The 13860-nt window shown below is 36.4% G+C and overlaps 2 protein-coding genes and 1 non-coding gene across 6 annotated transcripts; 2 read left to right on the forward strand and 1 right to left on the reverse strand.

Annotated features, from left to right (window-relative positions):
* Positions 1-599: 599 nt before the first annotated feature.
* On the forward strand, positions 600-7209 carry qua (villin like protein quail). Of its 4 annotated transcripts, none has more exons than XM_088036120.1 (14): positions 600-692; positions 3538-3636; positions 3683-3796; positions 3840-4039; positions 4088-4292; positions 4408-4683; positions 4729-4954; positions 5007-5251; positions 5305-5485; positions 5531-5899; positions 5945-6100; positions 6148-6254; positions 6303-6497; positions 7014-7209. In XM_088036120.1, exons 3-14 carry the CDS (start codon positions 3686-3688, stop codon positions 7125-7127), a joined length of 2385 nt encoding a protein of 794 aa, XP_087892246.1. In that variant the 5' UTR covers positions 600-692; positions 3538-3636; positions 3683-3685; the 3' UTR covers positions 7128-7209. The 4 variants fall into 4 exon arrangements, with proteins under 4 accessions (XP_087892246.1, XP_087892245.1, XP_087892244.1 ...); XM_088036119.1 differs by lacking the exon at positions 600-692 and adding an exon at positions 731-974; XM_088036118.1 differs by lacking the exon at positions 600-692 and adding an exon at positions 731-941.
* TRNAL-CAA (transfer RNA leucine (anticodon CAA)) lies at positions 6859-6974 on the forward strand. Its single transcript has 2 exons — positions 6859-6896; positions 6930-6974. It is a non-coding gene; the product is annotated as a tRNA-Leu (tRNA).
* Rok (Rho associated coiled-coil containing protein kinase) lies at positions 7196-13518 on the reverse strand. The gene is made up of 7 exons (XM_088036111.1): positions 13338-13518; positions 10742-12673; positions 9315-10369; positions 8947-9266; positions 8602-8897; positions 8332-8554; positions 7196-7872 (listed from the first exon to the last, which is right to left on the reverse strand). Exons 1-7 carry the CDS (start codon positions 13516-13518, stop codon positions 7782-7784), a joined length of 4098 nt encoding a protein of 1365 aa, XP_087892237.1. The 3' UTR covers positions 7196-7781.
* Between the last annotated feature and the right edge of the window lie 342 nt (positions 13519-13860).

Raw genomic sequence — 13860 nt, forward strand, 5'->3', positions numbered from 1 at the left:
TTGCATATAAACCTGTTCTAGAAAAAGTAGTCTTTTATCACTCTCAGCCGACATTTCTCGCAGTAAAAACTAATGTCCATACAATAGCTTACATGCTGTAAAATTTATATCAACATTCTGTTAGTCAAGAGAGTGTCATAATCGTTATTTATTACATTTAGAGACCATAAATGAAACCATTGGTGTCAATGTAATCTAGCGAGAAATTGTCTTGAAGTTTTCTCCACAGTCTGAAGCAACTGCAGGAAATAGTTCGATACTAACAGAACTCTTTCAATTTTTTATCCTCAAATCGGTGGCGACATGTGTTTTATGAGTTGTACAAAGCTCTGTAACCTACTCTTTCAAAATGAAGACATATAGTTTGTCATGGAAGAGTGGTAATCTGTATAACTGAAATAACGGTGAGTTTATTGAACATGCTGCAGAGGTAATATAAAACGATAAAACCAATTTTACTGGTTCTAACACAAACCTCTTTTTCTAGTTTATTAATTAAACGCAGCCGCGCTAATGAATCCTCTCAAGTTATCAGAAAACACTCAGCTTCGTCAACAAACAACTTTACAAAACAATTCATTGTGCAAAAGAAAATTGTGTTGACTAAGTTTTTCCATTCATCTACTGTAAAGCAGTGAAATGTGAAATCATCACAATGCATCATCCTATATTGCCAAACAATCGAAGCAACAGTGCGTATTTCCGTTCTTTAAAAGCTCGGAAACAAAGTTTAGTTGTTTCCGAAAGTCATTTACAAACAAACCCATGGGCGGAAAAATCCAAAACTGACTTCTAAATCCCATATTGGCATATGCAAGGGCACTTTTTATTTACATTACCATCGCTCTCTTTATAATACCGCGGCTGCTGCTAGTGTTAATTAGTGAATTGCTTCCAGTGTGTCGCAGGCAATTATGAAGGAATCACGGAAGATGACTTCCGTAAGTTATTAAAACTTAACCAACCTTAAAAAGGTGCTGTAATTAACTATAACAAGACCTCTTTGCATGTAAAAGCATAATTAGAGTTAAAAACACAGCGTATTCTTCTTGCACAAAAAGTATCAATCTGTGGAGATTTTATTTAATTAGTTTGTTATGGTTCCGTTACCTTTTATGAGGCTCAAAAATTGGAAAAAGATGATTGCTGGTACTGCTACAACTGATTATAGCGTTCTAAATTTTGAAATAAATGAAACCAGAATTAAAAGTTAATTACAACAAAAATGATTGCTGTGCCATTTGAGTGGACCAAATTACGGTACTTACTCATGAAAAACGCTAACTAATTGTAAGAATAATGCAGCAGTGCCAACCATTAATCAATCAAACGTTCAAAACCCAAGGTCCTGTGTATTTTACGCTGGCAGTCTTATGGCGAAATAATTAATAATTATTATCACACCACAAAGATGATAAATCATAATAAATTCTACTACCACTAACTCTAATTTCTCGCATTGGTCAAAATTCTTCAGGGTCCAAGCGCCCAGCGTGCGGAACTAATTCCCCGGATAAAAAGTGAGCTCCCGATAAAAAATAGTCACGCCAATTATTTTGACGAGACGAATTATCGATTGTTGAAGAAAATTTGATCGTTATTAACAAAATGTTAACTATTAGACCGTTTTGTAAAAGTCGGGTTTGAACGGATGAATAGGAGGGGGTCACTCACTTCAAAGATCTTGAAGAAACTTGCGATTTGCCGGTTGTTGTCCGCATTCTATGTCAAGACGTGAAGTAAAATTATAACCGCAGCAAATAATATCGAAATTTTACTGGAAGACAGAACATGCAAGAAGTTATTGTGTAGTGTTTGAGTGAAGTGGAAGAAGATTCGGCAAAATGCAAATTATTGAATTGCAGCAGAGCGACTACGTAGGTTTATCTTGTGGGTGGTGTGGGATGATTGACAGAGATTTTATTTAAATTTTATTGTTTGTTAGTTAAAAAGGGCCAAATTGAATGTGTTAAGTGTGGCAATTTTGAAATTAATTCCATTTAAATAGATACGCCACACTGAAAAGTCTCTTTCTATGAATAAAATTCTCACTCAATTTCGACAAGATTATTAAAAAATATATTAGTTTTTTTTTAAACTTTATTGAACTTTTGAAAAGGAGTAAAATTCTGTTTAAATAGTGATAGTAATATCTTCTTTAGCACTTTAGTGATAATGGTAAGCTGAGCACGAGTTTGAAATGCTAATTAGACAGTTTTAAAGACACAATTTCTTAAAAAACACACTTTGTATTTTTTTGTTTATTTTGAAATAGTAAGTACAGTTACACAATTGCTTGAGTAATGCATGAACAGCCAAGCACCTCTAGAAATTTATCTAATTTAATTAATTAATTATTTATATATTGAGTTTGAAAAAACTGTTAGTTTTCAAAATCTCAGTTAAAAAAATGTTTTTAGTATACTCTCCTAAAAAGTGCTATTTTACATTTAAGTCCCTAGAACAAGGCTTTTCCGGAGTCGATTCTAAAAATTTGCCGTGACAACTAATAAAGCATGAATGGTTCAATATAATAATAATTAAACAACTTTATTTGATCTAATAACATCAGTGTAAATTGTTAGAGTCGTAAGTACACAATTTTCTTCGCGTTTTCGGTAATTTTTTCAGGATTCTGAATTTTATCAAATAAAAACGTCAATTTTTTATGTTTATTTTGAACAACCTGTAACGATAACGATGTTCCGAAGCGCACTATTTCGTGTTTTTGGGTGCTTTAACTTAAAAATGTTGTTTACAACACACGTTATAAACTTTTTGTGAACTCATCTTTTATTCCGTACGCGGCCACGCCTCGTCCGTAAACAACTATTAGTCTTCAAAAACTGTATTTTATACTTGTATCAAAAATAGTTATTTAAAAGTGCTTCGGTTGATTTTTTTTCCGAAACTTTCGCCATTAGTCCGGAACCACGACTAACAGAAATATGAAGTTTTGGTCATTGTTTTTCTTGTCCTTTTTTGCTAGAAATCTGGTCTTCTATATCCTGAATTCAATAAATGGCTAAATATCATTGTCACAGCGCCAGAACTACTATAAATTCGAAAATTAGCTGTTTTACTTCCATAATTTTGAAAATTTGAGACAAGTTTTAATAAAGTAAAAAACCCTTAAATATTAATGTTATAGCGTTAAATTTACCAGAATTAGGGTATAAGCTAAAATATTGGAAAATTATTACACATTTTATTCGATCTTCAATCTTGAAACTGATGGATTAAAAAAATTCTAAAATTTGTGTTTTTGGCAGATGTTGTTTCTTCTACAATTTTTCAATTTGACGGGCTTCAATTAAAAATGTTGAACAGTTTTTTGCTCGCTATTAATTTACCCAAAAAAAAACAAGTCCGTCCCAAAATTCGCTCATAATTTTCTAATCTAATGGTACGATTTCAAGACAAAATTGTCTATGCATGTCTTCGACATTTTACATTTTTACCTTTTTTCATACAATTATGTCGATTTCTCCTCATTTCCCATCACGACAACGTCTCACATTACTCTATAATTTCCAGGACGACACGTATACCAATGGAATTATTACCAACCCAATAGACACAGCATTCCGTAAAATCAACAAATCATCAATCGCCTTTCTAATATGGCGCATAGAGGCACGTCTCAAATATTTTACTTTCTTCCAACTAAACTTTTTTGCAGAACATGAGCGTTATAGCAGTTCCAAAAGACCAATACGGCACATTGTACGACACCGACTCTTACATAATCTACGCTTCTTCCATCGCCGGTCAACCTGTTGGTGTAGACTCAGTGGTAAGACCAATAACTTCTTTTTTTTTGCGTTTAATTCTTTTAGTCTCGAGATGTGAAAGGCGTCGCTCTTGAATATCACGTCCACTTCTGGCTTGGTGCCGCTACCACCCCGGACAAATCCGGTGTCGCCGCTTACAAAACGGTAGAATTGGATAATTTCCTCAATGGAACAGCAACACAACATCGTGAAACGCAAGGAAATGAAAGTCCAAGGTTTAAGAGTTACTTTAAAAACGGATTAAAGTAATTTTTTTAAATTACATCCTGCGAGAGTTTGACATGATTTTGCAGAATATTAACCGCGGAATTCTCACTGTTGACATTACCTAAGCTGTACAAAATAAAAGGAAAGTGCAGTCCCATTGTTATTCAAATGGATGATGTCTCTTGGGACAAGTTCAACAGCGCGGATATTTTCCTTTTACACACTCCGAATATTCTATTTGTTTGGGTCGGCAGAGCTGCTGACGCTGCAGAAAAACTTAATGCGTCTAAAGTAAGTTCAAGTTCCCATCACGATAATGCATAAAACTGTCGGAAAGAACTGTTAGATTTCGATGATCGACTACCGTGAAACTGTATAATACAATAACGCTTCTTATGATTTTCAGCTCGCTTTAGAGACGAAAGAACTGCATAAAGTTCCCAATATCTGTTTCGTTGACGATGGTTATGAGAAGACTTTACAAGACGACGAGAAAAAAGAGTGGAACAAATTCTTACCACTAGATAAACGTCACGTCTTACCGGAAAACGAGTCGGACTCTCAGATCTCTTGCCAAAGATCCAACAACATCCGCCTGTATAAATGTTCAGAGAATAATGGAAAATACAGAGTGGCGGAAGTGAAAAGTGGTCCTTTAAGTCAAAGCGACCTAGAAGCGGACGTAAGAATCACACACGCGTGTTATCACATCTAACACACATTGCAGGAAGTCTTCATTGTCGACCAAGAACTCAACGGAATTTGGGTGTGGGTTGGAAAAAGAGCCAGCGAAAAAGAACGTGGAGAAGCTTTGCGAAACGCTCGAGGCTTCGTGAAGAAAAAGAAGTACCCTAACAACACGAAAGTTACAAGAGTCGTAGATGGGTGCGAACCCACGGAATTTAAGATGTTGTTTTCTTTCTGGAAAGACGACACGAAAGCTTCTGGTCGAGGTACGTCACTGTGACCAAAAACCAAAACCCAAAACCCCACGTTCTGTTTCAGTAAAACCAGCAGTTCTGGTTTCTAAATTCGACTCTGTAACCATGGAAGAGCGTCCCAGCTTAGCGGCGGAGACTCAACTCGTTGATGATGGCTCTGGAACTGTAACTTTATACAGGGTCAAACAACACAATATTGTTGAAGTTCCTAAAGATCGTCACGGTTTCTTTTTCAGTGGCGATTGTTATATTGTCTTGTACAGCTATCAGACATCGGCGGAAGAACGACATTTACTTTATTACTGGCTGGTAAGTTCTTGTGCACTCGAGTGTGGAGAAAGTACTATATTTCTCAACCACAGGGATCGCATGCCACGCAAGAAGAAATAACTTATGCTAACCTAAAGGTGAATGAAATCGATGAAGAGTTAGGAGGTCTAGGATTTCAAGCTAGGATAATCCAAGGACGAGAACCCGCACATTTCTTGCAGTTATTCAAAGGAAAGTTGATTGTGTTTAAAGGGAAAGGAACGGACTTCGATGGTGCGTAAAATTCACATTGAAACAATCATAGAACTGAGCTTGCAGAGTCCGGCCGCAATCTTAAACATCCTCTCCAGTATTTCCTTCACGTCTTTGGCTCAACAGTTGCAAGCAGCAAGGCCGTACAAATTCACCCCAGAGCTTCACATCTCAACTCAAACTACTGTTATGTTCTTAAGCGTGGGAAACATGCTTTTGTGTGGTGTGGACACTATTCAACAGGAGATCAAAGAGAAATGGCGAAACTTTTTGCTGGGAAAGACTTCGAGTTGATTCTAGAAGGGAAGGAAAAATCAGAATTCTTCGATATGTTAGGGGGAAAAACGTTACATACCACACAATTAGTGAGGGTTGATGGTGATGTACGACCTCCGAGACTTTTTCACTGCTTGAAAATAAACGGAGTACTTAGAGGTATGTGTCTGTGGTACCAACAAAAATAAAATACTGTTATTACAGCTGAAGAAATACTCTTCTTCAGTCAGAGTGATCTACTTCCGGAAAACGTGATGCTGTTAGACTTTTTTAACGTTCTTTATCTGTGGATCGGGAATTTGAGTTCTAAAGAAGACCAAAGACAAAGTGTACCGACGGCGCTGGAATATCTGCAAACAGGTTCGAACGTGTTTTCTGCACGATTGATCTTTTATTGGCTTTTTTAGATCCGTGCGGTAGAGACATAAATATACCAATCATATTAATCAATCAAGGATGTGAGTCACCCACTTTTATCGGGTTCTTTCCGTCTTGGAATAAGAAACTTTGGAAGGTTGGTATGAGTTTAGATCGCTTGAATGCAGTACAAAATTTTATTTAGGGATATAAATCTTTCGGAAAGAAGCGACAAGAAATAGAGATGAAGAACGCCACGACAAATGGCAAGGAAATTAATGGGTACCAGCAGAAGACATCAGGACATAGCGATTTTGATCAATATGATAAATATCCGATTAATATTCTTAAGGAACCGAATGATAAACTGCCTGCAAGAGTGGATCCTTTGAATAAAGAGGTAAAAAGTTAATTCAAAGGTGGATTTAGAATAATTTGGGTTTACAACTTCGCCTGAGAAATAAAAACTCATTTAAACTCTTCACGTTTAATATGCCGTGTATTAGTCATACTAATTGTGTTTTGCTTTTAATTTTGTTACGTTTTCATTTCTTTTTCTTCATGCTACTTTTTTTAAAAAGAATGATTATGAAAAATAGTAAAAAATGACGCAATATGTTACAATTTATTGAGGCAACATAAAGGTGTGCATTTTTCGTAAAAAAAATTAACAAAATCGATAATCTTATCGATATTACTAAAAATATCTTATGTGGAACAAATGTGTCCTTTTTAAGCTTGTTGGCTTAAAATGAGACCATGTCAGGATGGCCGAGCGGTCTAAGGCGCCAGACTCAAGGTTTCCTTGCCTGCAATGCAGGTTGAATGAGCGTTCTGGTCCTCTCTGAGGGCGTGGGTTCGAATCCCACTTCTGACAGCTATTTTTTTTTTCTTTTTTAACGCTTTTTCTTTGCAGTTACATTTGACTCACGATGACTTCGTGTCCATTCTGAAAATGACTTACTTAGAATTTGAAAAACTGCCTCGTTGGAAGCAACAGGAACTGAAAAAACGAGTTGGGTTGTTTTAAATATTTATCTTTATATTTATGTTTAATAAAGACAGTCGTTATACAGTGTTTTTAAATAAAAACAATAGTCAATAAATAAGAACAATTTATTCATTGTCCATTTGGTTTACATTTTATAATACATAAGGCAAAATGTTTAATCTACTGTTTAAAATGCCGAAATAAAAATTTGTGTAGCTAATACAATAGTAGTAGCCACAAATGAATGTTTAAGGCACAATTTCATAATAGAAAAAATAGAAATAAAAGTAGATTAATAGACAATTATACAGGAAACTTGGCTTGAAATAATTTGTACAATCTAAAAAAACACAACAAAAATATACAATTAAATAGAAAAGTTTATGACTGTACTGAGAGGAATGTCACGTCAAACAAAAAAACGCAAGCACTGATTAAAAAATTTACAAAATTTGAATTAGCACCTTTACAGAATAAATTAGTACAGCGTCACAGATTTAGCATTAGCAACCAACTTGATGTTGAAACGTTCTTATAATAATGTTAAACATTTTAAAGTTTAGTGCCACAAAAATAAACTTTGAGAAACTTTAAAAATGTTTGATACAGTGATGTGGAAAGAGATTAACGATAAACTGTATCAGAATTTTAGTGATGGAAGCAGAGTTGTTAACGTAATTTAAAACTTAAACGTCATTTGCCACTCATTGAAGAATTAGCAGGCAGAGTTGCAGATCGTTGTTGGATATTCAAGTATGGCTTCAAACTAGAACGGGTTGACTCCCTGTTAATGTAGAAGAAACACTTAGTAGAAGCTCTAGATGATAACCTCAACCTCAAACAGACCCTCAAGCAAGTGAAAAGCAGTGTTAGAATGTGAACAAAAACAAGTGTCAACTTTGTAAAATTTATTGATAACATGGCTAATAAAATACAGTCATATTTTATAGGAAAATATTAGTATACAAGCCAAGCATGCAAAATTTCTAGATTCGAGATATACTTGGCGAAGAAGCAAATAAAATGAGTATTCCACATCTCACATGTGAAGAGAGTTTTTATAAAAAATACCAAACTACTGTATCAAAATGGAATAAATACATCCAACGTGTATCAGGTGTTATTAAATATAAAAACCAATAAAAATAATATGCAGAATTTATAAGCGTAAAAAATGTACAAAATCATAAAAATACCGATAGCTTCGCATACCAAATGCATGCCCAACACTACGTTAACTCACCTAGGAGATATCTTAGCAGAATCTATGGCATTAGAATTGTTGGCTTTGAATCCACATTTCTGTATTTTTCGGCTTAATCTATGCACCCACTGCTTCTGATCATCTATTGAATTAGCAAGTAGGAGAAGTTCTTTGGCATATGAAGGGTCATAATGTAGTTTGCACGGAGGTACAGTGTCTTCTTTCTTTTCCAAATGATCTTTATGGATCTTTATTCTACATCCTAAAACCACAAAGTCACGACAAAACAAACAATAATACCACACTCACTTCTGCACTCTAACGCAGGAGGAGGTCTAAACATATTCCACATGGGCTTGGGACAAACTTCACACGTTGTAGGCATATGGTAGGAAATATTTAGGAACTCGTGACCCTTATGAATGGTTGTACCAGGTTTATCTTCAAGACTCCGCATTGAACTGGTGTCAAATGAGTTGGTTTGCTCTTCAGCTTTCCTGGCTTCGCCTTCCCCAGCATACAACAACTGGAATATCCTAGGGATATCTTTGGAATCTGCCCTAATTACATCACCTTGCGTTACCGAACGTACGTGAAACACTTTGCTAAAACAACACGATCAATCCTTTAACCTTAACCAAAACCAGATGTTACCAGAGATCAAGAACAATCACAGGATCCGTATTTTGCTTGTCATTTTCCGAATTGTAAAAGATAATCTTCCGACTTGATACCACAACAAACTGTTTCTTCCATCCGTGTCGTTTGATGTTCTGTTTCGAAGGTATCGACAGCCAGCCTTCAAACACCGAGTCTGGATTTAGATCATCCCCTTCATTATCAGCGGAGCTCAACGAAGCCGTCTCGCTGTTTAGCGTTGAGAGTTTCATTTGAAGTTGTTCAATCTCCGAGTCTTTGCTGTCCAACTCCATTTGAAGCCTCTGCTTGGAAGTTACTTCGTCGTTGTATTGCGCCTAAAAATAAAAAATTGTAATTTACGAAAACGCATTTAATAGTCTTACCGTGAGTTCTTGTATGCGCATTTGGTAACTACTGATGGTCTGATTGTATTTATCCTTCTCCTGACTGAGCTCTTGTTGCAGTTTCTTCAAATCCTTCTCTTTCCTTCTTAGGTCAGAATTGGAAATCTTGCTCTTGCCCTTTGTTTCTCTCAGATCCTTCCTGTTCAAGATCTCGTGGAGTTTGTTCACCGCCTGTTGTTTCAACAACGATTCCGTGGCTAACTTGCTCCTCAACTTCTCGATATCTTCGTTGTTACCGGACTTCTTGCTGAATTCCTCTTGTATTTGCTTCATCTGCCTAGTAAGATCTTCTTTTTCCTTCGACAGATGTTCATTTATCTTCTTCAACTCCATTTCTCGATCTTTTAGCGTGTTAAGAATGACTTCTTTCGAGTTGATTTCGCTTCGATGTTTCGCTAAAAGATCCTTCAGTTCAAGTTCTTTCATCGTCTTCTCTTTCTCGAGATCCGCGACGGTTTCTTCCGCTATCGATCGCCGCAATGCTTCCGAATCCGCTCTTGCAATAGCGATCTGACATTGATGTTTCAACGAAACGCATTCTTCTTCAAACTCTTTATTGATCTTCGTCTTTTCTTCCAGTTCTTCTCTCAATTCATTCGTCTGTGTTTTGTACAACGTGGCGAAGTATTGTTCAGTTTCAAGAGAGTCCTGTAACTCTTTCATTTGAAGAGATTCCATTTGCCGATCTTGTTTGGTTTTGAATAGGTCTTCTTCTAACTTTTTCTTGGCTTCTTGTAATTGGCTCATGTCGATGGCAAGCTGAGATTCTCGAGCTTTCAGTTTAGCAACCTCGGAGATGTACTGACCCATTTCAGACTGAAGAATTGTTTTCTTTTGCTGTTCTTGGTCGATCTGACCTTGAAAAGCTTTAACTTTTTCCATTTCTTGGCGATGTTCGCCTTCCAGCTTCTGGAGTCTTTGCTGGATTTGCCGGTAGTCTACAGATAGCATGGAGATTTGCCTCTCTTTTTCTTGGGAGTTCAAGTCGGCTTTCTGCCGAGCGCTTTTTTCTTCATTTAGTTTAGTTTGGAGAGCTAAAAATAAATGTGGTTTCATTAATCATCGGTTTGGTTTATGCGGAGTGATCAGTGCTATATATTTTTAAAGCTGGAAGAGTTAATATAAACACCACTAACATTTTTATTGTGCAATTAAAAACAGTTTATACTACTCTAGGATGAATGGGTATCGGCACCTCATTGAGATGATAATCCGAGGAAATTTAAAATAAAGTGATTGAAAGTATGTCAGTGCTACAAATCACTTTGACTAAGTACTATTATTTTCTTTAGTCAAAGTGATTTGACGCAGGCTCAAACTAAGTCATACCCTTAATAATTCTATCCATTAGTTCTGCATGAAAAGACACAAACATCAATACCATGCAAACTTTGATAAGCACCCACCTTTAACAACTTCCAGATTGGCCTCTTCTTTGTTCAACATTCTGCTCCTTTCCGTTTCTTCATGTGCCCTGACTTCTTGTTGATACCTATTTTGAGCTGCCTTCACTTCAAGACACAAACCTGCATTTTCTTTTTCTAAACTAGAAACCCTCTCAGCCAATTGTGTATTATCAGCTATTATTTTCCTTTCTCGCTGCCTACTCCTCTCCAACTCTGCGTCTACATTTTGAAATTTGCTTTTCAAATCTGAGTACTCTTCTGAAGTTTGCTTCCTCGCTGCAAGCTCCTGAGTGACTTGTCCTTGCAAAGTTGCAACTTCCGCTTGTAAGCTGTCCCGTTGAGCTTGTAGAGTTTGTAACATCGCTTGGTACTCGGTGGCTTTTTGTTCATAAGTTGATTTTGCCATTGTGAGCTCTGTAGTTTGTTTGCGTAACCTCTGGCAATTCTCCGTTTCGACTTTGAGTTTTTCCTGCATTTCGTTTACTTGCTTTTCTAGGATGTTTATTTTGTCGTTGTGTTGTTGGTTGTTGTTCATTTCGCGAGTTCGTCGGTTTTGCTCTTCCTCTAAGGTCCTCTTGATGTCTGTTAAGTTCTTCTCTGTTTTCTTTCTCGCTTCGTGCTCATTTTCAGCTTTGCGTTGAATTTCCTTAAAGTTGTGTTTTAGGATAGTCAACTCTTTCTCATATTTAGAAGCTTCTTCTCGGACTTCCGCCTCACGTTGAGCTAAGCCACTAATTTGAGCAATTAATATTCGTTGTTTCGTTTCTAACTCTTCTACGGTGTTTTTTTCTTGGTCTAGCAGTTGTTGCAGTTTGTAAACTTGAGCATTGGCGTCTTTGTCGTTGAGATGATTTGTTTTACCACTATCTACAATATCACTTCGTTTGTCGGATAACAGTTGATAATCCGAATTATAAGTAAAGCCTATGAATGGTAAATGGTTTCCTATGAAGCTATTTGGCACTGGAAACACCTCTTCGGACGTTTCTTCTTTTTCGTAGTCGTCAAAATTGCTGGTGTCGTCATCTCCAGTTAACTCAGGTACTACAGGCGGAGCCGAGTTTCTCAAATTATCAAAAGTCCATTGATCGTTATTGAAAAATGGATGCTTCTTGATCTCATCGACGTTATTTCTCCCTAAACGTTTAGTTCTATCACATAATAAACCCTGTATTAAAGAAATAGCCTCTTCTGAAATTTCCACTTCTTCAGGAAACGTAAGATTGTTTTCGTGATACATAATTTTATTGTAAGTACCCAGTAAACTATCCGCGTAGAACGGAGTCTCTCCCACCAACATTTCGTAAAGAAAAATTCCTACCGACCACCAATCACATTCACGCCCATAAATCCCTTTTCCGTGACTTTGCAGCACTTCCGGGGAGATATAGTCAGGAGTCCCGACCACGTTATTTGACCTGACAAGACCATCTTCATCCATTCGCATACACGTCCCAAAATCCGCCAGTTTTAAATGGCCGTACTTATCCAAGAGCATATTATCTGGTTTAACATCTCTATGGACAAAACCCATAGAATGGATCACATCTAAAGCAAGTACCACTTCCATGGTATAAAACTTTGCCCATTTTTCTGGGATATCATAGTTCGACATTAAATTCACAATGTCACCGCCTGGCATGTAATCCATGACCATGTAGAGATGCTTAGCGTCTTGAAAAGCAAAGTGGAGCTGGACTATCCATTCCGATTGAGCGTGTGCCATGATATGTCGTTCTTCCCAAAAGAAAGCCGAGTCTGATCGTTTGATCAAATCTGCTTTACTTAGTCGTTTCATGGCGTATACTTGTCTGGTGTATTTATGTCTCACTAACTGAACTTTGCCGAAAGCTCCTCGTCCTATTACTTTGATATGTTCAAAGTCGTCCGTTTTCATTCGCAGATGGACGACTTCGTTTGCAAAGTCACCATCTAAAGAGAGACGGTTCAGTCAAGCAAAAGGACAAATGTTAGAGCGATGAAAAGTTAGACACAGCAACAAACGAATTAATGCTTATGGCATCAAATCAAAATGTAGAGATTCAAGTTACGTCTCTGATTGAAGAAAAACTCTTTTATCAAGTAATTTAATTGTTTAAATGAATTGTAAACTTTTGTAATTTTTTAAGAATTTCTGCTGATGAGGGTTTCTATGAGGGTTTTTTAACAGAAATTCGATTTCATTATTTTATAATATCAAAACTGATGACAGAAACAAAAAATGCTTCTTTTGATCAAAGTCAAGCGTCAGAATTCAGAATTTCAAAGGTGAGTTTTTATTTGACACAAAAAAGTGACAGTTATCTCAACAACATGTAAATATGTCAAATTCTGCGTGAAAGTCTTGAATAATGAATTTAAATTATTAATTACTGGTAATTTGTTTGAAATAACTCCTACATTTCTTTTGACAAATATTGACGCAAATTATCAAAACAACGATAAATTTGTCGATTTACGGGTTTTACGTTTGTAAATACTTCAGTTATCTCTGCAATTACACTTAGATAAAGAAAATTGATAAAAGAGTAATTCTAATGAGCAATTATTGGTCTGTCAGCTGTGTCAGACTATTTTAATAAACAGTATTACTCACATCTATTTAAATACATTTCAATGTTTTTGATTTTCCTCATGGCTGGATAGTCGCAGTCTGTATGGAGTGCCTGCACAGTATCCAAAAGAGAGTCAATATTGGCAATTCCTCGAGGATTTTGAATCCTATCTTGGAGAAGGCCTAGCCTCCTCCGTCGATCTTCGTCTTGTATTAAATCCATGGTAATGGCTATAGTAGCTAACTTTTAGCTGTTGAACTGACCATTCACTAGGAAGTAAGTAAATGGTGGAGTGATTTCTTAGACCTGCAACAAATAAAATGACAGCTAAAACAAGAAACCACAGGGGGGCTAGTTAATGAATGAGGTAAATGTAAGGAGACACTTTCTGAATGGGACATAACTCTGACTTGGTTATTATTACGTTTGCCGAAATTTTGGAAGCCTTTTGAACTGTCAAATCACTGGTCATTTGAACGAGGCTTTAGGAACTTTCTTTGTATGGAGAAAGTACATAGGTGACTTGCCTGAGCATTAGAGATACATGGAAGACTTCCTTGATGT

This window comes from Gnatocerus cornutus, chromosome 5, assembly GCF_029298725.1.
Source record: "Gnatocerus cornutus isolate USDA-ARS CGAHR chromosome 5, icGnaCorn1.1, whole genome shotgun sequence".
In the NCBI taxonomy this organism is placed as follows: Eukaryota; Metazoa; Arthropoda; class Insecta; order Coleoptera; family Tenebrionidae; genus Gnatocerus; species Gnatocerus cornutus.